Source organism: Cebus imitator, unplaced genomic scaffold (assembly GCF_001604975.1).
Source record: "Cebus imitator isolate Cc_AM_T3 unplaced genomic scaffold, Cebus_imitator-1.0 Scaffold419, whole genome shotgun sequence".
Lineage (NCBI taxonomy): Eukaryota > Metazoa > Chordata > Mammalia > Primates > Cebidae > Cebus > Cebus imitator.
The window spans coordinates 2,258-27,093 of NW_016107734.1; the positions used below are offsets into that span (position 1 = coordinate 2,258).

A 24,836-nucleotide genomic window follows, 5' to 3' on the forward strand; every position below is an offset into this window, starting at 1 on the left:
TCATGTAAATTCCTTGTGGAGGGGTATAAGGAGGCAACAAGAAAAAACTAGAAAATGGAGAAATAAGATGATTTTTTTTTCTTGTTGTCCATTCTGCCCGTGCTCCCTGAGCCCAGGCACTCCAAAATGCATCTGCTCTAAGTCAGAGTTTATTAACAGCAGGTCCCCGAGGGGGTTCAGCCTGTAGCAAAACCTCAGCTTTGTACAGTCTATAAAATCACATGAAGAGAGGTTTTCTTAACACTTTTTTCCTAAAACATGAAATCCCTAAATTTCAGGAAAATATTTTTTATACAAATGAATTACCCAGAGATCAAATGAGTACCATTTGGTTCATCAAACTTTTATTTGGCACATATTTTGAGCCAAATATAATACTAGCCAGTATATTTAAAATATCTAATGATGCAAACATTTTCAAAACTAGATAAAATATTAAATGATGCTGCCAGAGGTTCATTTTTCCACATGAAAAATTTAAAAACATACCATTTCAGACTAAAAAACAGAGTTCTGCTTGGCATACCCTGTTTAAAATGAATCATTATTAGCTGTCTACTGTTTACCATAAATCTGCCTCACGGTCTCCATCACTCCCCAAAGACAGCAACTGCTATATATGTTTAGTCAAATCTTCCCAAGAACTCATTCCCAAAAAAATCAATGTTCCTCAAAATGACGCCAATCTGTTTTGGGCCTCAGAACTCCTCCAACCTCCACAGTAGCATTTTCAATCCATTCTTTTGTTTTCCAGAATAACAATCAGTGTAAAGTAGAAGTAGGAACGGGGAGAAAATAATGTAAACTGGTGTCTGTCTTGTTTCTTTCTTCTTTTAATTCAACACAATCTTTTAATGCTCCTCTGAAAAATCTGAGACACAGCCTACAATTAGATATATATTTCCTTTATGAAATATAAGAATGTTAAATGTCTTCTCTTATTTCAGTATTTCTAGAAGGCATATTGGTCCAGCTGAAGAATGAGTTTCCTACTAGAAGTGTGGTGGTTTAGAATTACAGAATTTCAGACCTACAGAAAAACTATAAGAGCTTTTAAATAATCCTAAAATCCAGAGAAGTTAATCCATTTATCCAAGGTCATACAGTTAGTTAATAAAAAATTTAAGAATATAATATAGGTCCACAAAATTTTAGGTGAGTGGCCCTTCTACCATACTATTCTGCCTCATTAATGTCAGTTGTTGGCAGTGATTCTTGATCTTTCTTTGTCTAAAATATCAAATCTTAGCAAATTTGATAGCCTATCAATTCTCTGTGCCTGAGCTTAAATGCTTGGAAGGCTGGAAGTTTTCTACTTCAAATTAATGTTATACCAAGTACTTTTATCATATTTACCTCTCATGGGAGATTTCATGGCGGCTTCCACCATCCCCACCAGAAGCTGGAGACTCTTGGGGTCTTGAGCCAGTCCAGATGCAAAGGCTGCCAGGGCATCGGCATGACGTCCAAGGTACTGGAGGGCAACACCCTGTCGGAAGTATGCCTAGAAATAAAGGATATATGACGCACGTTTTGCCAGTGCTCCAACAAGGCTGATGGTGATTCTTTACTAAAACAACAGATCGGCAGAAGTAAGATTGAGATGTACTTGATATAAAAACATAGTGAACAGTTCATGATAAAATGAACTAACTTATAATATCATAAGCATACTTTTATCAGGCAACTTCTATTTAAAATTTTCATCTTTTCCCTTCTAAGACATCAATTTTATCATATTCTTTGGTATATAATATTCACATATTGCTTTTATTGGTTTTGAACTATTTTAAAAATATTTTGCATCCCACCTTTAATGCCATAAGCTCCTCTGAACAGAGACTCGAAGATTTCTTTATATCTTATGTAAGTATCTGGTACAGTGCAAAAATAAATGAGATAAATTCCACTTATTTTCTGTTTCCCCCCTTATTTAAAAAGGAACAAATCAGTGTGTGATTACTATCAAGATAATTTTAATAATGTGTAACACAACATGGCTACTTAACTTTTAATGTATTGTTTCAAACATAATATTTAAAAGCAATTACCTATGTGTGCTTTGCTTAGAAACCAATATCGGTCCAATATACTTAGAAATTGTCACAAATTATATTCCTGGGATCTAAATGAAGTTTAAAACTCTTAAAACTACCACTCAATAAAACATACATAATTTAAAATTTTTATATTACACATGACTATACGTAGAGAGTGAGAAAGCACCTTTCATGTTTATAAAATATTTTTATTTATCTTTATAATGACTCTTTGAGGTAATTTAAGATAGGCCACATCATTCAGTGTTTCTATTAAAAAACACTGAATCCATAAACAGAATGAATACTCAAATTAGTATGGACTATGCAGGCTTCTATTAAAGTATCAGCAGCTGTTAAAACTGAGACTCCGGTAAGATAATAAGCTGTAAATGCACTTTCATTACTAATTCATAGGATCACTTCCTTTCACTGGACTCAGCCACTGTTTTAATCTTTAATGTGTTTACAAACATTTTCATTACCTTTTTCATTTCACATTTTAGGTGGTTTCTATATTCCAAGAGGCAACAGCTTATTCCAACTAAAAATAACTATAGTTTACATAAGTATAGAAATGCTATGTTAAAACTAAGCTAAAAATATACATATTTATGTTTTTATATACAAATATGCCAAATAACTGTAAACTTATTAAGAGACACAAAAAATGTCTTCGTTACTGATTTCACGTTATAAGAAACAAAAATCTTAAGTTAGTGTCATCGAATTTTGATAGCTTCTTACATATTTAAAGCAAACCTTTATCATTCATTACTTAAGAAGGCAACTGATTTTCCTGTCTGCCAAGTAAAACCACTGAAACATAGGATTCACCTCTCACTAGGGAAGTAGGTAAAGTTCAGTGTTAAATGCAAACTTTGTTCTCATATTCACACAGGAGCTCAAGGAGAATGTGCATGTTTTGTTTTCTTAGAACACTTACAAATTAGATAAGAAAAGTTAAGACTGGACCATGCCTCCCACAATCTTGGTTTCTTTTCTTCAGGAAAAGATTTTAAAAAGAGGTATAGGAGAGAAGGCTCAAAGGTCATCTTTGGTCTTCCCTTATGCCCGTCTAGAGTCCCTAATCCAACTTTGTAAGATTTTACCTATCAGAAGCTTAGAGTTGTATCCCTGTAAAGATAGCATAACGAGTATAGCTCTGAAAACCCGCTGCTCAAACTCACAGAGTGGGGCTTTCCCAACATTTATCCACGCAATATTCACTGCATGTACAAATGGATGTTGAAGATGCTGGAGAGGATGTGGAGAAACAGAAACGCTTTTACACTGTTGGTGGGAGTATAAATTAGTTCAATCATTGTGGAAGACAGTGTGGCGATTCCTCAAGGATCTAGAACCAGAAATACCATTTTACTCAGCAATCCCATTACTGGGTACATACCCAAAGGATTATAAGTCATTCTACTATAAAGACACATGCACACGTATGTTTACTGTGGCACTGTTCACAACAGCAAAGACTTGGGACCAACCCAAATGGTAGACTGGATAAAGAAAATGTGGTACATATACACCATGGAATACTATGCAGCCATAAAAAGGGATGAGTTCAGGGCCTTTACAGGGACATGGATGAAGCTGGAAACTATCATTCTCAGCAAACTGACACAGGAATGAATACCAAATACTGCATGTTCTCACTCATAAGTGGGAATTGAACAATGAGAACACATGGAAACAGGGAGGGGAACATCACACACTGGGGTCTGTCAGGGGGTTTGGGGCTAGGGGAGGGACAGCATTAGGAGAAATACTTAATGTAGATGACACGTTGATGGGTGCAGGAAACCACCATGACACATGTATACCTATGTAACAAACCTGCACGTTCTGCACATGTATCCCAAAACTTAAAGTATAATAAAAAACAAACAAAAAACACAAATGGCTGTTGAATAAAAATGAGTTGTTTATCCTTTTGTGAAAGATATGTCACTATGGATTTCAAGCTGATGATAAAACCTAGATTGTGAGTTACTGTAATAGAATAAAGAGAATCCAGTACAGTACTTGGCAGAGAGTTAAGTACTCAATAAAGTTAGCTATTTTCATTATTAGTTAATGGGGAAAGAATCTTAATTACAACACATAATTATAGACTAACAGAATACAAGGGAGTCCAATAAATATTTTATTATTCAATATAATATTATTCAATTTCTATCACTGTCTCATTCTTTCCCTTGTTCCAGAAAAGACTATGAGCAATCAATAAACTATATAATTGAGAATTCTCATTGCTATAAGGCTCCCAGTCAAAATCTAAGCCACCTGGCTAAAAGAAATTGGTATTGCCAAGTTCTGAGACAGATAACAGCTACCCATAGGGTCCTTTGCCAGCCTCTCCAAAGCAAAGGTGAGGATGTGTCAAGATTCACAGCTGTTTGTCACAGCTTCAAGAAAACTGATGTGACCTGCCATAGCCTATCTGCTTCTCCTTCTATGGGTTCCTGCTACTAACATTTATTGCCACAGGTTTCACAGAAAGCCACTTCATCTGAGAGAGGTACAAGTTTTGATCACTTAGGACTGAGTAGAGACAGTACATGTGCAGCATGCCAAAGCTGGAATCTCTAGGGCAATGTTGAATACTTGGTGCCCAGTCAACATCAGATCATATACACATTTACTTCATGAACCCACCACACATACACCACATGCCGGTCATTGGTCTGGCAGCAGATGGAGAAGAAAAGGCAGCATGGACTAACTGTTGAGAACACTATACCCTGAGTACAATGATTTTAAGCTGAAGCTTTAGCCAAGAGAAACATATAGGAAGCTAGTTAATACAATGGACTAAAGTAGGATGCCTAGATTTTCACATGTTCCATTCATTTACTTTCTTGCCGTTCACCACAAATACACCACAGTGATTATTCCATGCATACTACTAGGTGATTTCACAAATCGTATAAAGACAACTGGATTACAAGAGTGAATTTCCATTACTTCTTTCCCTCAATTGACATTCCCTGAAAATCGACAGTGCCAGGCATTGTTAACACAGAACACAATTAAAAACAAGACAAGAGTACCCTCAAGGTGCTCACAGTTGAGAAGGAAAGAATATAAAAGCTTTTAAGTATCTTAACTGCTAGCTGCAGTAAGTGCTAACTGAAAGTAAATAATGCTGCAGTATTTCAAAGGTAACAAAAATGTAATTAATGACCAAAGTATTTATGACCAATTGTCAAAATTGTTAGTACTACTAGCATTTGCTTTTTATTAAGTGGTATTTCTCTTATCTCAAAGGGTTAAAGTAAAAACACTGAAAGGCTAAATAAGTGAAACAGTAAACAATTCACTCTGGAAGCAAGGAAGAACCTTTAAGTCTTTACTTTCAACACATCATTCCTGGTTCAGAATTCCAAAATGTCACTGAACCCAACAATGACCTAATACCTTATTCTCCACTTGCCTAAATGAGTAACAAGGTAAACTACTATGCTCACAGGTACATGTGTATAATTATAACAATATATATAACAAATACATGTAATACATAATGATATATACAATAGTGTATAATCATATGTACAATGCATAACCAAGTACTTATTTCAAGCATTTGCAAATAAACTGCCTTTGATTTTACTGGTATTTTCAAATATTATACTTTCAAATTCTTTTTTTTTTTGAGACAGAGTCTTGCTCTGTCATGCAGGCTGGAGTGCAGTGGCACGATCTCAGCTCATTGAAACCTCCACCTCCTGGGTTCAAGTGATTCTCCTGCCTCAGTCTCCTGAGTAGCTGGAACTGCAGGCACGCACCACCACTCCCAGCTATTTTTATATTTTTAGTGGAAATGTGGTTTCACCATGTTGGCCAAGCTGGTCTCAAACTCCTGAACTCAAATGATCCACTGACCTCAGCCTCCCAAAGTGCTGGATTACAGGTGTGAGCTACTATGCCGGGCCTACTTTAATATTCTTAGTCTGTATGTTACATTTGGAATTTGAACTTTTAAAATCTGAAGAATAACTATTTCTAACATAGTGTTATATCTTCTAGTAAATACATTTTCCACATAATCACCATCTTTGTTCAACTATACTTGTAAATCACATGATTTTCTACTAAAATTACCCTTATTTTCTTTTAAAGATGAGTAGAAATGGGGAAAATAGAAATCTGATGCTAGTTTTTAAAAAGCAGCACCACTGATTTATAATTTAACACAACTGCGTCAAAAGCAAAAATGATCATGAGTCCAAAACTAATGTATACAAAACAACTTTGTTCAACTGTGATGGAAAAGGATAAAGTTAGAGGATATGTAAAACTTGGTTTTGAAAGAAAAGATAATTTTTGAAAACTTTATATTTTTAATTTTTGCAGGTACACAATAGATGTATATGTTTATGGGATACATACATTTAATACAGGCATATAATGCACAACAATCACATCAGAGTAAATGGGGTGTCCATCATCTCAAGTATTTATCCTTTCTCTGGGTTGCAAATAAGCCAATTATATGCTTTTATTTTTAAATGTAAAACAAATTATTGTAGACTATAGTTATCCTTCTGTGCTATCAATACTAGATCTTATTCATTCTATGTAACTATATTTTTGTACTCATTAACCATCCCAACTTATTTGCCCCCTGCACATACTACCCTTTCCCAGGCTCTGGTAACCACCATTCTACTCTATCTCCAAAAGCACAACTGTTTTAATATTTTTAGCTCCCATAAGAGAAAATGCAAAGTTTATCTTTCTATGCCTATCTTATTTCACTTAACATAATAACCTCCAGTTCCATCCATGTCATTGCAAATAACAGAATCTCATTCTTTTTATGATTGAAAAGATGTATATGTACCACCTTTTCTTTATCCATTCCTCTGTTAATGGAAACAGGTTGCTTCCAAATCTTGGCTATTGTGAATACTGCTGCAATAAACACGGGAGTATAGATATCTCTTTGACATTTATTTTTGACATATTGATTTTCCTTATATACCTAGCAGAAGAATTGCTGGAACATACAGTAACTCTATTTTTAGTTGTTTTAGGAACCCACAAACTGTATTCCATAATGGTTATACTAATTTCATTTCCACCAACAGTGTATGAGGATTCCCTTTTCTCCACATCCTCACCAGCATTTGTTACTACTTGTCTTTTGGATAAAAGCCATTTTAACTGTGGTGAGATGATATCTCACTGGAATTTTGAGTTGCATTTCTCTGATGATCAATGATGCTGAGCACCTTTTCATATACTTGTCATGTGCATGACTTTTTTTTTTTTTTTTTTTTAAATGGAGTCTCACATTGTCACCCAGGCTGGAGTGCAGTGGCTCAATCTTGGGTCACCGCAGGCTCCATCTCCCAGGTTCAAGCGATTCTCCTGCCTCAGCCTTCCAAGTAGCTTGGGAAATGCCTATTCATATCATTTGCCCATTTAAAAAATCGGATTATCAATTATTTTTCCTAGAGTTGTTTGAGCTCCTTATACATTCTGGTTATTAATCCCTTGTCAGAAACAGAGTTTGTAAATAACTTCTTCCATTCTGTGAGTTGTTTCTTCACTTTGTGAATTGTTCCTTTGCTGTGCAGAAGCATTATAATTTCATGTGATCCCATTTGTCTATTTTTGCTTTGGTTGCCTGTGCTTGCAGGCACAAGAAATTTTGCCCAAGCAAATGTTCTGAAGAGTTTCCTCAATGTTTTAACAGTATGAGGTCTTATATTTAAGTCTTTAATCAATTTTGATTTTTTATATGACAAAAAAATCATCATCTACATATGCATATCCAGTTTTCCCAGCACAATTTATTGAATAAACTGTCATTTCCCCAATGTATGTTCTTCGCACTTTTGTTGAAAATGAGTTCACTACAGATGAAGAATTTGTTTCTGAGTTCTCTATTCTGTTCCATTGGTCTATGTGTCTGTTTTTATGCCAGTTTCATGCTGTTATCGTTACAATAACTCTGTAGTATAATTAAAAGTCAGGTAACGTGATTCCTCCAGTTTTGTTCTTTTTGTTCAGGATAGCTTTGGCTATTCTGGGTCTTTTGTGAAGAATGTCACTGGAATTTTGATGTGGACTGCACTGAATTTCTAGATTGCTTCAGGTGGTATGGACATTTTAATAACATTGTCCTAATCTGTGCACATGGACTATCTTTCCATTTTTTGTATCCTCTTCAGTTTCTTGCATCAATGTTTTATGGTTTTCATTGCAGAGATTTTTCATCTGTTTGCTTAATTCCTAGGTATTTTATTTATAGCTATTATAAATGAGATTACATTTTCTATTTTTTTTTTTTCAGATTGTTTGCTGTTGGCAAATAGAAAAGTTACTGATTTTAATATGTTGGCTTTGTATCCTTCTACTTTACTGAATTTGTTTATAAGTTCTAATAGTTTTTGGAAGAGTCTTTAGGTTTTTCCAAACATCAGATCATATCTGCAAACAAGGCCAGTTTGATTTCTTCCTTTCCAGTTTGGATGCCCTTTCTCTCTCTTCTCGTATTCTTCTAGTGAGGGCTTTGAGTACTACGATGAATAACAGCGGTGAAGCAGGCATCTTGTCATGTTCCAGGTATCAGAGGAAAGGCTTTCAGTTTTCCCCAATTCAGTATGATACTTGATGTGGGTCTGTTGTATACTTTTATTGTGTTGAGGTATATTCCTTCTATATCCAATTTTTGAGGGTTATCATGAAGCGATGGTGAACTTTATAAAATGCTTTTTCAGCATCAACTAAAAATGATCATATGGTTTTTCACCTTCACTCTGTTGATTCAATGTACCACACTGATTAATTTGCCTGTTAAACCATCCTTGCATCTCTGAGATAAATTCCACTCAGTCATGATGAATGATCTTTTTAACCTGTTGGTGAATTCAGTTTGTTAGTATTCTGTTGAGGATTTTTGCATCAATGTTTATCAGGGATACTGTCCTGTACTTTTCTTTTTTTGATATATCTTTTTATAACTTTTAAGTTCTGGGGTACATATACAGGTTTGCTACATAGGTAAATGTGTGTCAGAGGGGTTTGTTGTGCAGATTATTTCATCACCCAGGTATTAAGCCTAGTACCCATTCGTTATTTTTCCTGATCATCTCCCTCCTCCCACTCTCCACTCTCCAATAGGTCCCAGTGTGTGTTGTTCCCCTCTATGTGTTCCTGTGTTCTCATCATTTAGCTCCCACTTATAAGTGAGAACACGCAGTATTTGGTTTTCTGTTCCTGTGTTAGTTTGCTAACAATAATGGCCTGCAGTTCCATCCATGTGCTTGCAAGGACATTATCTCTTCCTTTTTATGGCTGCATAGTGTTCCATCATATAAATACACTACATTTTCTTTATCCAATCGATCACTGATGGACATTTAGGTTGATTCCGTGTCTTTGCTATTGTGAATAGTGCTGCAATGAACATATGGGTGCATGTGTCTTTATAACACAATGATTTATATTCCTTCGGGTATATACCCAGGAGTGGGATTGCTGGGTCAAATGGTATTTATGTCTTAGGTCTTTGAGTAATCACCACACTTTCTTCCACAATGATCGAACTAATTGAACTCCCAATAGTGTATAAGCACTCCTTTTTCTCCACAACCTTGCAAGCATCTGTTATTTTTTGATTTTTAATAATAGCCATTCTGACTGATGTGAAATGGTATTTCACTGTGGTTTTGACTTGCATTTCTCTAATGATTTGCCTTTGTCTGGTTTTGGTATTAGGGTAATACTGGCCTCATAGAATGAGTCTGGAAGTATTTCCTCATCCTCTATTTTTCTTAATAGTTTGAGTAGGATTGGTATTCATTGTTTGTTTGGTCAAGTTCAGCAGTAAAGTCACCAGGTCCCAGGTTTCTTTTCTGGGAGAATTTTTAATTACGGCTTCAATTGTGTTACTTGTTACTTGTTCTGTTCAGGTTTTGAAGTTCTTCACAATTCAATCATGATAGGTTGTATGTGTCTAGGAATTTATCCATTTCTTCTAGGTTTTCCAATTAAATGACATGTAGTTGCTCATATATTCTCTAATAATCCTTTGAGTTTCTGTGGTATTGGTTGAAATGTCTCCATTTTCATCTCTGATTTTGTTTATTTGGGTCTTCTCTATTTTTTTATAACCTGGCTAAAGATTTTTTTAATCTTTTTTTTTTAAAGCCAACTTTTCATTTCATTGATCTTTTGTATTGCTTTCTCCACTTAAATTTCATTTATTTCTGCTCCAAGCTTTATTAATTATCTTCTACTAATTTTAGATTTGTTTTGCTATTGCTTTAGTTAAGATGCATTGTTAGATTTTTTTGTGTGTGGTTGCTTATGGCTATAAACTTTCCTCTTAATATGGGTTTAACGTATCCGATAGGTTCTGGTATGTTGTGTATCCATTATCATTTGTTTCAAAAAAATTTTCAATTTTATTCTCAATTTCTTTATTAACCCACCAGTCAGTCATAAGCACATTGTTTAATCTCTAAGTGTTTGTATAGTTTCCAAAATTCCTCTTGCTTTTGATTTCTAGTTTTATTCAATTGTGGTCAGGGAAGATACCTGATATTATTTCAACATTTTTTGAAATTTTAAAGACGTTTTTGTGGCCTAATATATGGTCTATCCCTGAGAATGATTTATGTGCTGAGGGGAAGAATGTGTATTCTGTAGGCTTTAGATAAAATGTTCGTAAGTATCTATTAGGTCCATCTCTATAGTGCAGATTAGGTCTGATGTTCCTTTGTTGATTTTCCAACTGGATGATCTGTCCAATGCTGAAAGTCGGGTACTGAAGTCTCTAGCTATCACTGTACCGGAGTTTATCTATCTCTTTAGTTCTAATAATATTTGCTTCATATATCTGGGTGCTCAAGTGTCGGGTACACATATATTTACAAGTGTTATAGCCTCTTGCTGAATTGACCCCTTTATCATTAATGACCTTTGTCTCTTGTTTCTGTCTTGAAACCTATTTTGTCTGATATAAATGTAGCTACTTCTGTTCTTTTTTGGTTTTCATTTGCGTGGATTATATTCTTCCATCTCATTATTTTCAGTCATGTGTACCTTTACAGGTGGAGTGTGTTTCTTGTAGGTAACAGACCATTGGGCTTTGTGTGACCATTCAGCCATTCTGTATCTTCTGATTGGAGAGTTTTGTCCATTTATATTCAATATTGTTATTGATAAGTAAGGACTTACTCTTGCCATTTTGTTATTCGTTTTCTGGTTGCTTTTGGTATTCTCTCCCTTCTTTCCTATCTTCCTTTCAGTGAAGGTAATTTTCTCTGGCAATATGTATTAATTTCTTGCTGTTTCTTTTTTGTGTTTCTATGTTTTTTGATTTGAGGTTAACCATGAGGCTTCCAAATACTATGCTATAACCCATTATTTTAAACAGCTGACAATTTAATACTGACTGCAAAAATACACAAAGAAACAAGCAACGAGAAAACTAATAAAAACTTTACACTTTACCTTCATCTGCCCGCTTTTTAACATTTACTTGTGTCTGTTTATATTTTATTTTACTGTCTCTGTCTTGGAAAGTTGTTATAGTTACAATAGATCAGCTTATCTTTTTTTTAATTATTATTTATTTATTTGACACTCAGGGTCGACCAGGATGGAGTACAGTGGTATGATCTCAGCTCACTGCAGTCTCAATCTTCCAGGCTCTTGCAATCCTCCCACTTCAGCCTCCTGAATACCTGGGATTACAGGCATGTGCCACAACTCCAACTAATTTTTGTAGAGACAGGGTTTCACCATGTTGCCTAGGCTGATATTGAACTCCTGGGCTCAAGAGATCTGCCTACCTCGGCCTCTCAAAGGGCTGGGACTACAGGCTTGAGCCACCCCACTCAGCCCAGATGATTTTTTATTGCTCATTAATGTCCTTTTCTTTCAGAGTGAAGAACTCCCTTAACGTTTCTTTTAGAATAGGCCTGGTGTTGATGAAATCCCTCAGCTTTTGTCTGCGAAGGTCATTATATGTCCTTCATGTTTGAAGGATATTTTCATCAGATATACTATTCTAGCATACAAGTTTTCTTCCCTCAGCTCTTTAAATATGTCATGCCACTTTCTCCTGGCCTGTAAGGTTTTCACTGAAGTCTGCTTCCAGCTGTATTGGAGCTCCATTGTATGTTATTTACTTTCTCTTGCTGCTTTTAGAATTCTTTCTTATCCTTAATATTCAGTACTTTAATTATTAAATGCCTTGAGGTAGTCCTCTTTGGGTTAAATCTGCTTGGTATTCTATAACCCTATCATTCTTGAATATTGATATTTTTCTCTAGGTTTGCAAAGTCGTTATTTTCCCTTTGAATGAAATTTCCACCCTGATCGCACTCTCTACATCCTCTTTAAAGTCAGTAACCCTTAGATTTTCCCTTTTGGGACTGTTTTCTAGATCTTGTAAGCCCACTTCATCATTTTCTGTTCTTTGTTCTTTTGTCTCTCTGTGTATGTTTGAATAGCCTGTCTTCAAGCTTAATAATTCCTTCCTCTGATTGATCAATTCTTCTGTTAGGAGACTGGATTGCCTTCTTTCATACATCAATTGTATTTTTCAAATCCAGAATTTCTGCTTGATTCTAATTATTTTAATCACTTTATTAAATTTATCTGATAGAATTCTGAATTTTCTGTATTATCTTGAATTTGAGTTTCTTCAAAACAGCTATTAATATTTTGAATTCTCTTTCTGAAAGGTCACATATCTCTGTCTGTATAGGATTGGTCTCTTAGTGCCTTGTTCAGTTCATTTGGTGAGGTCATACTTTTCTGGATGGTCTTGATACTTGTGGATCTTCATAAGCGTCTGGGCACTGAAGAGTTAAGTATTTATTGGAGGCTTGCAAAAGTTAAGTGACTAGCCTGAGGCTGCCCATCACAGTAGGCTGAATAATGACACCCACAAAATGCCCATGCCCTAATCCCTGAAACCTGTAAGAAATGTTACCTTACATGTTAAAGGACTTTGTCAATGTAACTAGGAATCTCAAGTTGGGGGACTATATGAGTGGGCCCAATATAACCAGGCAGGTCCTTGTAAGAGGGCAGTAGGAAATGTTGAAGACTGATGCGTGAGTTTGAATTTATGGGAAGAAGTGGTCATGAGCCAAGGAATGTAGCCAGCTTCTAAAGCTATAAGAAGCAAGAAACAGATGAGGATTCAGAAGGAAACAGCCCTATGGATATCTTGATGTTAGAGCCCTGTAAGACTCATTTTGGGCATCTGAACAGCTCCAGAACTGTCAGAGAATAAATATGTGTTGTTTTAAGCTACTAAATTTGTGACCTGTTGAGAAACATTAAGTTTATCCTGCTCCCATGGTTTCCTTGTAGAAGATACTTTTAGTTTGTCATTAGGGGTACGCGGGTAACAGCTGCCTACCTGGTATATTCCTGAGTTATGTGTATACTTAGAATACCTATGTATTAATAAGAATCACCTGTCAAAGAGCAAATAAATGTGTGCTGAACCTCTGCTCGAGACCTTCAGTCCTAGAGAGCTGTCAGCCCCGCAGGCTCTCAGGCTGTTGATCCCCAGATAGATTCACTCTGTTGTGCTATCTGGGTGTCTGCCTCTCAATACCTTCAGCCCGCCTGTGTAGGAGCCTCCCGATTGAGCAGGTTCGAGGTAGTGATCATTTGTTATATTACCAAAAGGATAACTATTGTGCCTAGGAAATGCCCCGTTCAGTATTTTCAGTGCTAGAATAGGGTTGATGGGCTAGGAACTTTTTAATATTGAACAGAAGTGATTCTCTCACTGTTACGCTCTATTTGGCATTGCTATTTATTCAGGTGGCTCATCTGCTTCACCAGCTCATATATTATAAGTCACCTTTTGTAAAGTGGCTAAAGGGATGACAAAAAATAGGCACAAAATAAACATTAATGATCATAATGATCACTCTGGGTCATTAAGGAAGTAGTTAATTTATGTTTGTTATCTTCTGTTTCAAAAGCCTACATAATAGATAATACATTTCTGGGAAACTTCAATCAAAAAAATTTTTTAATGTTTACACTTTGGCAGTTGACTGAGCAGGCTGCAGTTATCCAGTAAGTTAATTGTTTGGAAAAGACATTAAATGCAGGTTAAATAAGGTCCTTTGGCTTGAGTGGAAAAGAAAAAACAGGTGTCAGAAAACAAAAGACCAAAAATCTGTCTAAAGGCACATATCACTCCTTCCTTTCAGTGACTTACCCTGATTCATTGATTATTAGAATTATTTCAGAGTTTTCCAAGGCCCAAGCCCAATACCTATTTTAGAATGAGAGTCCTGTATTGTCATATCAGTCCTGCCACTACAAATTATCCTAAGTTTTGCTACATATATGTATGTATTTTATTTTTCAAAACTTTTTCTAAGTTGTCATTTGTGGAACAGCTACTCTGTACTAGACACTGAGCTTTCCACAGTTTATCACTAACCCTCACAATACCCTGCAAGAAGTTCTTATGATGACTGTTGCACAACAGAGGTGGTTACAAAATTTATCCCAAATCATACAGCTACAAAGTAAGACAAACCTACTGTCATAGTCTCTCTCCACTTTCCACACGGCCTCCTTGATACAAGAATTAATGGTGTGCAATCAACTTCTAAATCAGCTTTTTGTCCAGAAATTCTTATACTTGTAAAATTCAATGTATGGAAGCAGAAATGAGGGAAAATCAGAAATGACACAGAAAACGTATGAACATGAATATTTAATATCTATTCCATTAGCAACCGTTGATTGTAGAACAATTTTTAATGAATTGGATGGAGGGAAAATTCATTTCATTAACCTTTCATATAAATGTATTATTATTGAACCAAACAGGCCACTATACTTGCAACTCAGTCCAATGTTAATTAGATTACAGGCATGAGCCTTTAAATCAAAGAGAAACAAAAGGAGCCATCAGCAAGCTTCTCAGCCAATGCCTGTTTGTTTGGTAGCTAAAACGGATTTTTTTTAATCAGAAGTATAATTTGCTATATTTCTTTTATTTTCTGATATATTCAAATGAATTTTATCTTGCTATTTGTTGACACTTTCTATTAAAAATAAAATAAAATCTTGAGAATCAGGAAAGAATACATTCTTCATGTCACAATGTGTTTTACCTGATCAGCTCGGAGTAAACATTCCTATCTCTCCAGAAAACTACACTTCTGTTTTTCACTAGTCTGTCATATTGTATGCTGAAAGCACATGCAAAAGGATTGAGAGCTATTTTAGAAAACACCATTATTTAGTTTGGAACCCAGAATGAGAGGCCCAAATGCCCTAAACATAAATGTTCTAACCAAATCTGCAGCTGTGAATTGTTTCTCTTTCTAACACTGACTTTCGGTACATTTAGAATAGATTTCTAGAGGAAGTCTGCTCTCAATTCTGATTGTTTCATGTATCAGCTACTTCTTTTCCCAAAATTAATGTTAAATGAATTGTATCAAAAGTGTTATTAAGGTGACAGGTTTATGAGAAATCATGTTTTAAAAAAGAATTACAAATTTGAAAAGAAGTCAAAGAAAAGACAAAGTGCCAACCAGGAATTAAATAACTAAATAGGTGTTATTTTCTAACAATGGGGGACCCCAAAGTACAGCTTATGACAGATTATAAAATGTGTACACCATCACTGGAGTTTCTCTCTTCTAAACTTTAAAAATAAACAATGAATGAAGTATACAGTCCCCTAGAGCAATGGTTCTGAACATTCCATATCTTGTGCCTTCATTCTGTGGGTGTAGTGTAGGAAACGTGTAAAGTTATGCCTCCCCCCTCACCCCAAAAAAAAAAAAAAACCCTAGAGATTTATCTGAACATTCTCCAAGAAATCATCTGGCTTCAGCATAACTTGTGTGTCCGTGCCCTACCAATCTTCTCCCAAACCTAGAACACAGAGAACGTGTGCTTTTATACACATAGCCTGATCCTGGTCCTGAGGAATATGGTAAGATCAGAAGCAAAATAGAAAAAAATAATAGTAGCAGAGAGAATGGTGAATTAGGAAAAGCAGTGAAGCCAAAAACATGGGAATTAAACAGCCTAAATTCTCATCAACTGTTGAAAAAAAACACATGGCATCTTGGCTACCGTAATGTAACCATGCCCAAACCATGTCAGATTAATGAGAATCCGCTCCTTCCAGAAAGTAGTCTATGAAAAATTATTACTATAAGTAGGTATACACTGAGATATGGGCACTCTGCATAAGGCTTCTTCAGGCAGATGAAATTCTACTGTTAATGGCTTATTCTTTTGATCTTTCTAGCTATCAACTCTTTATTTTCCCTTCAAATTATTCAAATGGAATTCTCTAGCATTATACCAGAAAGAAGACTACAGCAATACACTAACATGACACATCTCCTGAAATGTCAAAGTTACTTGAAGTTTTACGAAGAGAATTTTTTTAAATTAATACGCTTTATTTTTAGAGCAGTTTTAGGTACACAGCAAAACTAAGCAGACAGTACAGAGAGTTCCCATATACCCATCCCCACACATGTATAACCTCCCCCATTATTGACATCCCACACTGCAGTGTTATATTGTTATAATCTACAGAGGACTATTTTTATACAAAAATTATTGAATAAAATGAAGAGTTCACACAATTTTTTAAAAGAGGAAATACAAAGAAATGCCTATCTCTACTCCTCCTATAGCCCCAACTCTTGGAATAGTCCCTCTCTTCTTTCCCACTTTAGATGTTTGGGAAAGCAAAGTTCAAGAAATATTGCTAGGCTTACTGATAACTAATATCTCTGTCAATTGCTAGTGAGTAGTAAGAGTCCCCAGAAAAGAACATGCATCTGAGGGAAGGACCTGAACAGGGTGACATGAACAAGTGATGAGAACAGGGCAGAAAAACAAATATATATGCCTAAAATAACACTTGTATAAATATCTGATACATTTTTCTACAGAATAAACTTACAAACCATGCATGGTAGCTCACATCTGTAATTGCAGCACTTTGGGAAGTGGAGGTGGGAAGATCGCTTGAGTCCAGGAGTTCAAAACCAGCCTGGACAACATGGCAAGATCCTGTCTCTACAAAAAAAAAATTTTTAATTAAAAAAAAGCCAAGCATGGTGGCGCACACTTGTAGTCCTAACTACTTGGGAGGCTAAGGCAGGAAGATGACTTGAGCCCAGGAGGCCAAGGCTTCAGTGAGCCATGATCACACCACTGCACTCCAGCCTGGGTAAGGGAGCAATACTGTCAAAAAAAAAAAAAAAGAATAAACTTCCCAGCCTCTGTTTTTCTCTTTCCCATTTTATATGAACTTTCTACATTGACATATGTGTGTAGGGTACCATGTATCAAAATGAAAAAAACAAGAAAAGAAAAATGACTACCTCTCAATACTTACTAATATAAAATACAACATGATATTTTGTATTTTTTCAAAAAGAGTTTCCAGTTCTAAGCAAGATGGAGCAAGTACACTCCATCTAATCTTTTCTACTGAATACAACTATACCCTGAAAAGACTTCACAGAATAGCTCTCTGAAGACTCTGAAGAGTAAATGGTAGCAGGAGACTCAAGGGAGGAGACCAGAATTCAAAGCAGTATCAAGCTAGCAATGGGTTTCCTGATTTGTTTTGGTTTTCCTTTCCCGTCTGGTGTTACCAGCTTGGATTCAAAGGCAGCTCCAAATCTGGATGCACTTATTGGATGCAAACAGAAAGTGTGCCAAGAAAAGCCTTCTCTTTGGTCAGAGAAGCAAAAAAGGGAACTCTTAATGTCGGAAAGAATGGAGAAAATCTGTTTTTCTTAACATTCTCTCCCAGTCCACATTCCAGGCAAGCCAGCAGTAACAGGGATATCAAAGCAGTGGAGTGGACCGGGGCAGTGGCTCATGCCTGTAATCCCAGTAGTGTGGGAGGTCGAGGCAGGAGGATCCCTTGAGTCCAGTAGTTTGAGGCCAGCCTAGACAACATAGTAAGACTCTCATCTCTTAAAAACTATATATTTCTTTTAATTAGCTGGGTGTGGTGGCACATACCTGTATCCCCAGATACTTGGGAGGTTGAGGTGGGAGGATCACTTGAACCTAGGAGGTCGAGGATGCAGTGAGCCATGATCACACCACTGCACTCCAGCCTGGGTGACGGAGCAAGACCCCATTTATAAAAAAATCAAACTGACAAGCAAAAGCAGTATATAATGGGCAGGCATCTAAATTCTGAAGGAGACCGTTCCCTCTGAGTATAGGAGCTGTGGTCTTGAGGGTACAGGCTGAGCTACAATACTTTTTCTCTCTCTCTGCATTATCACTGCTTGATACTTTGTGTAAACATAATCACAAGATATGTATGGCAACATAAGGAAACTTAAGTCCTACCTTTTGGCTGGAGATAGAGAGACAGCCAGAGAGGGGAAAGTGTCAAAGATATCAGATATAGGCGTAAGCTCAAGAGAGCAGGGATTACAGGCATGAGCCACTGCCCCTGGCCCACTCCACTGCACCCATTATGTGGTGTATGATTTTTACCCTAAACAGCATACCAAAGGCTGTGAAAAGTATAGGACAGGCCACTATCCAGTTTGCAGAACACTCAGTGGTGCCTATGAAAGACAGGTTCTAGTGGAACAACGAAAGCTGTGAAAAGCTGACTGACACTGGGAATAAAGACTATAAAATGTATATTGAAACTTATAGCCTGAATCTAACCAGGTAAACTGTTTGTTAAAACAAACAAATAATAACTACATTCTTCTTAAAATATAAACAGGATATAAAGATTCGTAAGATAATAACAAAATATCCAGAATATAAACCAAAATTACTTCACCTATGACAGACCAGGGAATTCTCAACACATAAGAAAATAAATCAATCAATAGATACCAACTATAAGTTGACATAAAAGTTAAAATTATCACACAAAGATTTTATAGTAGTTATTACAATCATTTTCTAATAAATAAAGGCAACCCTTCTCATAACAAATGGAAAGACAGAAAAACTCAGAAAAGAAATAGAAGATATAAAAATGAATAAATAAATGTTTTAAAACATAAAAGTACAATAACAAGCAGGGCACAGTGGTTCATGCCTATAATCCCAGCACTTTAGAAGGCCATAACAGGAGGATCACTTGAGCCCAGGAGTTCAAGACCAGGCTAGACAACATAAGGAGACCCTCTCTCTCTAAAAAAAGTTTAAGTTAGCCAGGCATGGTAGTGCATACCTGTAGCCCCAGCTACGCAGGAGGCTGAAGTGGGAGGATCACTTGTGCTCAGGAATTCGAGGCTGCAGTGAGCCATGATCATACCACTGCACTCCAGCCTGAGTAACAGAGTGAAAATTTGTCTCGAAAAATTAATAACAGTAATTATAATGGCACATAAAATTCAATCATATTTCATACTGGCAAGGAACAACTGACAACTGAACTTTTAAAAACAATAGCTCAAAAAATGAATTACTTAGATATAAATCTAACAAAATATGTGTAGGATATATACAGTGAAAACGAGAAGATGCTCAGGAAATAAATCAAAATGAGACATACATAAATGAGGAAACACAGCCTGTTTATGAACTAAAAGACTAAATACAGTTATGATGCCAGTTCTCCCAAAATTGAACCAATAAAAATAGACTTAATGCCAATGAAAATCAAGCAAGATTTTTTGTACATATAGAAATCTGAGTCTAAAAAGATTTATATGGAAAAGCAAAAAACCTAAAATAGCCAAAACCATTTTGAAAAGAAAAAGTTGGATGCATCATAGAACTCAATTTTAAAACTTCCTTAAAAAATTACAGTAATCAACACAGTGTAATGAGAGAGGAGAAAAGAAGAAACAGGTCAGGCAGACAGTTAGGGTAAGTCCTCCATTGAATTCTTTCAAACAAAAGAACAGACTGCAGGCACAGATAAGAGAACCTGCACAGTGGGGGTTACCTAAGACATGCCCACAGTCACACAGGCAAGATAGGCTGCACAGGTGACTTGCCCAAACATACCTGCAATGGAAAATTCCATCCCCTGACACATGTGCAAGAAGTGGAATAAAGCAATATGGAGTAACTCAAGCTTAGGGCCCACATGTACATTATAAGGATGGGGCAGAAGTACCAGAAGTTCGAGCCTTATGCAAATGAGACACCCAACCCTCATCAGTTTCTTAAAAAGTCTTTGCATGGCCGAGCGCAGTGGCTTACACCTGTAATCCCAGCACTTTGGGAGGCTGAGGCAGGTAGATCACGAGGTCAGGAGATCGAGACCATCCTGGCTAACACAGCGAAACCCCGTCTCTACTAAAAATAGAAAAAATTAGCCGGGTATGGTGGCAAGTACCTGTAGTCCCAGCTACTTGGGAGGCTGAGGCAAGAGAATTGCTTGAACCTGGGAGACAGAGGTTGCAGCGGGCCTAGATCACAACACTGCGCTCCAGCCTGGGTGGCAAGGGCAAGACTCCATCTCAAAAAACACAAAACAAAACAAGTCTTTGCATTCAACTGTAAAAATAGCAACCCTCTCCTGGATCCCCTCACTACAGCTGAGAGCTTTCTTCTTTCTCTTATTAAAGTTTCACTCCAACCTCCCTCTTTGTGTCCATGCTCCTTAATTCTCTTGGTCAGGAGACAAAGAACTCTGAGTAATACCTCACAACAAGAGACTGCTACATTGTGGTGCACTGGTGATACTGTAACAGTAAGGTTATGAAGGGGTAGACACATATGAATGGAACAGAATAGAGAGCCCAGGAATAGACCCACACACCTATGAACAACTGGTTTTTTTTTACAAAGATAGAAAAGGAGCTAAAAAAGAAAGTAAATTACTCTTTTCAATAAATGGAATTGTAACAATTGGACATTTATATAAATAAAAATGAACCTAAAACCCTGTTTTGCACCTTACATAAGAATTAACTCAAACTGGACTGCAAATCTAAATGTGAAAAAATAAAACTATAAGAATTTTAGAAGAAAATGTTTGTAACCAAGGGTTAGACAAAAAGTTCTGAAACATTATAGCAAGGAAGAATCCAAGCAAAAATGGAGAAATGGGTATTATAGCTCAAAGGGCCTGTCCCTCCAAAGCAATATCAAAAACTCAAGAAAAATTGTCAATACCAACTTTGTCAGAACTCTGGAACACAGTGACAGGTTTATACCAGTTTAAAAAAAAAAAAAAAACACAATTTAAACCAAAAAAAAAAAAAAAAAAAAAAAAAGAAGTCCAAACCCAGAAGAAAGCAACTTCAACATAGCATAAAAGACTTTGACATTTTAACTTCACTTTGGCCCATCCTCCTCCCTGGCTTGTTGACAGTTTTAAATTTGACAGTCCATATTCCCATAGTGAGAACTGGGTCTCTGGTTCTGCAGGGAGCAGAGCAGACCTTATCTTCAAATAATTGTGTTTATCTGATCTAACCTGTCTGGGGACTACCTATATTACTACTGCAAGGTATTTGCCTTTGTTTCACCTAACTTACAACTCCCTCAGGGAAGAAAAGCAGCAAAGATTCCTGAAAAACACTGTAATGCAAACAAACAATCCCCAGTGACCTATGCAAAAGACTACAGATAGTCCCCAGTACACAGCCAATCTGTATAAACTTGGGAGAATTTTTTCTTTAAGAGACAAGGTCTCACTCTGTTACCCAGGCTGGAATTCAGTGGAGCCATCATAACTCACTGCAGCTTTGAACTCTTGGGCTCAAGCAATTCTCCCACCTTAGCCTCGCAAGTAGCTAGGACTACAGGCACATGCCATTACATCTGGCTAATGTTTTAAATTTTGGTAGAAATGAGGACTTGCTACGTTGCCCAAGCTGGTCTTGAAACTCCTGGCCTCAAGCAGTCCTATTGTCTCAGCCTCCTGAGTTGCTGAGATTATAGTCACCGCCCACTGCACCCAGCTCTGGCTCTGAGTCTTCTTTTTTTCCCCCTCTCTCATTCTCTCCCCCTCCCCCCCCGCCTCATTTTTTCCTGCTATTCAAGAAAATTTTTATCAAATCAACAAACAGCTACAGCCCACAACAAGTAAAAGAAAAAACAAAAAAAAAAACAAAGCAAGCAAACAAACAAAAATCCCTGAAGGGGAAGAATCTCATTTTCAACATAATATTTCAAATGTTCCACATAATATTTTAAATGTTTAGTTTATAACAAAAGTATTACAAAGCATGCAAGAAACAAGAAAGTATGGCCCATTCACACACAAAAAAAAATTAACAGAAACTATCCTATAGAAAGTACAAACATTGAATTTACTAGAAAAGACTTTAATTTAGTTATGATAAATATGCTCAAAGAACTAAAATAAATCATGAACAAAGAGCTAAAGAGAACCAAGAGAACAATGTATAAAGAAATAGGAAATATCACTTTGGAGACAGAAATTGTAAAAAGGAACCAACGAGAAATTGTGGAGCTAAAAAGTATAACTGAAATTAAAAACTCACCAGAGGGTTTCTATGGCAAATTTGAGTAGGCATAACAAAGCATAAGTGAAATTAAAGACAGGTCAGTTGAAATACAGTTTAAATAGAAGAAACAAAAAAAGAATGAAGAAAACTGAACAGTGCTTACAAGACCTATGGGACACCATCATAAATACCAACATATGCATAATGAGAATTCAAGAAAGCAGAGAAAGAAATTGATCAAAAGAATATTTGAAGAAATATGGCCAAAAACCTCCCAAATTTGATAAAAGATCTGAATCTATACATTCAAGAAGCTCAGAAAACTCCAAAAAGGATGACTAAAAAGTGATTCACACTGAGACACACTGTACTCAAATTGTCAAAAGTCATATAAAAAGAGAACCTTGAAAGCAGCAAAAGAGAAGCAACTTGTCATGTATAAGGGATCCATAATAAGAGTAATGGCAGATTTCTCATCAGAAAAAATGGAAGCCAGAAAAGAGTGGGGTGATATTTTTAAACTGCACAAGGGTAAATCTTTATGACCTTGGGTTTAGCCATGGGTTCATACTTAAAATACCAAAAGTATGGGCAACAAAAGAAAACATGCATAAATCAGACTTCATCAAAGTTCAAAACATTTATATATTAACAGACACTATTAAGAAGGTAAAAAGTGAATCTACCGAATGGGAGAGAATATTTACAAATCATATAACTGATAAGAGTCTAGTATCCAGAATATATAAAAAACTCTCACAACTCAGTAAGAAAAAGACAGCTCAATTAAAATATAAGTAAAGGATAATTGATCTGAATAGACATTTCTCCAAAGAATATATACAAATGGCCAAGAAACACATGAGAAGATAGTAAACATTATTAGTCATAAGGGAAATACAAACCAAAACCACAATGGGATACCACTTCATACCCACTAGAATGGCTGTAATAAAAATGCCAAATAATTAATTTTTTTTTTTTTTTTTGGGACGGAGTTTCGCTCTTGTTACCCAGGCTGGAGTGCAATGGCGCGATCTCGGCTCACCGCAACCTCCGCCTCCTGGGTTCAGGCAATTCTCCTGCCTCAGCCTCCTGAGTAGCTGGGATTACAGGCACACGCCACCATGCCCAGCTAATTTTTTGTATTTTTAGTAGAGACGGGGTTTCACCGTGTTGACCAGGATGGTCTCAATCTCTTGACCTCGTGATCCACCCGCCTCGGCCTCCCAAAGTGCTGGGATTACAGGCTTGAGCCACCGCGCCCGGCCAAATAATTAATTTTTTTAAATAACGGATAAAAATGTTGGCAAGGGTGTAGTGAAATTGGAACTCTTGAGTGTTGCTTGTAGAAACACAAAAATGGCTTAGCCACTGTACAAAAGAGTGTGGCATTTCCTTGAAAAGTTAAATATAGAATCACCAGATGACCCAGCAATTCCACTCCCACGTATATCTCCAAAAGAACTGAAAAGAAAAACTCAAATACTTTTACATGCATGTTTATAGCAGCACTATTTACAACAGCCAAATGGTAGAAAAAATCCAAATGTCCACCAGTGAATGAAAAGATTTAAAAAATGTGACATATACATACAGTTAAATACAGTCATATGCTACATAATGACGTTTCAGTCAACAATAATCTGGATATATGAGTGGTCCCATGAGATCATAGCACTGTATTTTCACTACACCTTTTGTATATTTAGATATGTTTAGATACACAGATACTTAACATTGTGTTACAAGTGCATACAGTACTCAGTACAGTAACACACTGTACAGGTTTGTAGCCCAGGAGCAATATTTTATGCCATATAGCCTATGTATGTAGTAGGCTATACCACACCTAGATGGGTTTGTATAATTATACTCTAGGATGTTCACACAATAATGAAATCAACTACAATGCATTTCTCAGGACATATCCCCATCATTAAGTCATGTATATCTGTATTATTGAGCCATAAAAAAAGAATGAAGTACCAATACATACCACGATATAGATGAATCTCAAAAAACACATTATGCTAAGTGAAAGAAGCCAGACACAAAAGGTCAAATATTATATTACTTTGATTATATGAAATATCAAGAATATGTACACCCAGGGAAACAAGAAGCAGACTGGTGGTTGCCAGGGAGTAGATGAATATGGAAAATTGGCAGTAACTGTTCAATGAGTGTGGCGTTTTCTTTTGAGGTAACGAAAATGTTTTGGAGTACATAGAGGTAATGGTTACACAACATTGAGGATGTATGAAATGCCACTGAATTGTTCACTTAAAAATAGTACATTTTATATTATGTGAATTTCATCACACTAAATGAAAACTTTTTTTTTTTTTTTTTGGAGACAGAGTCTTGCTCT

At 36.2% G+C, this 24,836-nt stretch overlaps 1 protein-coding gene across 2 annotated transcripts in view; it reads right to left on the bottom strand.

Annotated features, from left to right (window-relative positions):
- Window positions 1–1,083: 1,083 nt before the first annotated feature.
- The window catches only part of LOC108290011 (tetratricopeptide repeat protein 28-like), a 358,528-nt gene continuing 334,775 nt past the window's right edge, over window positions 1,084–24,836 (bottom strand). Inside the window, exon 3 of one of the 2 annotated variants that reach the window (XM_017509680.2) lies at window positions 1,084–1,504. In XM_017509680.2, coding sequence (XP_017365169.1) covers window positions 1,313–1,504 — 192 coding nt within the window. In that variant the 3' untranslated portion in view covers window positions 1,084–1,312. The remainder of the gene's footprint in view (window positions 1,505–24,836) is intronic. The other variant, XM_037731780.1, reaches the window with a different exon arrangement.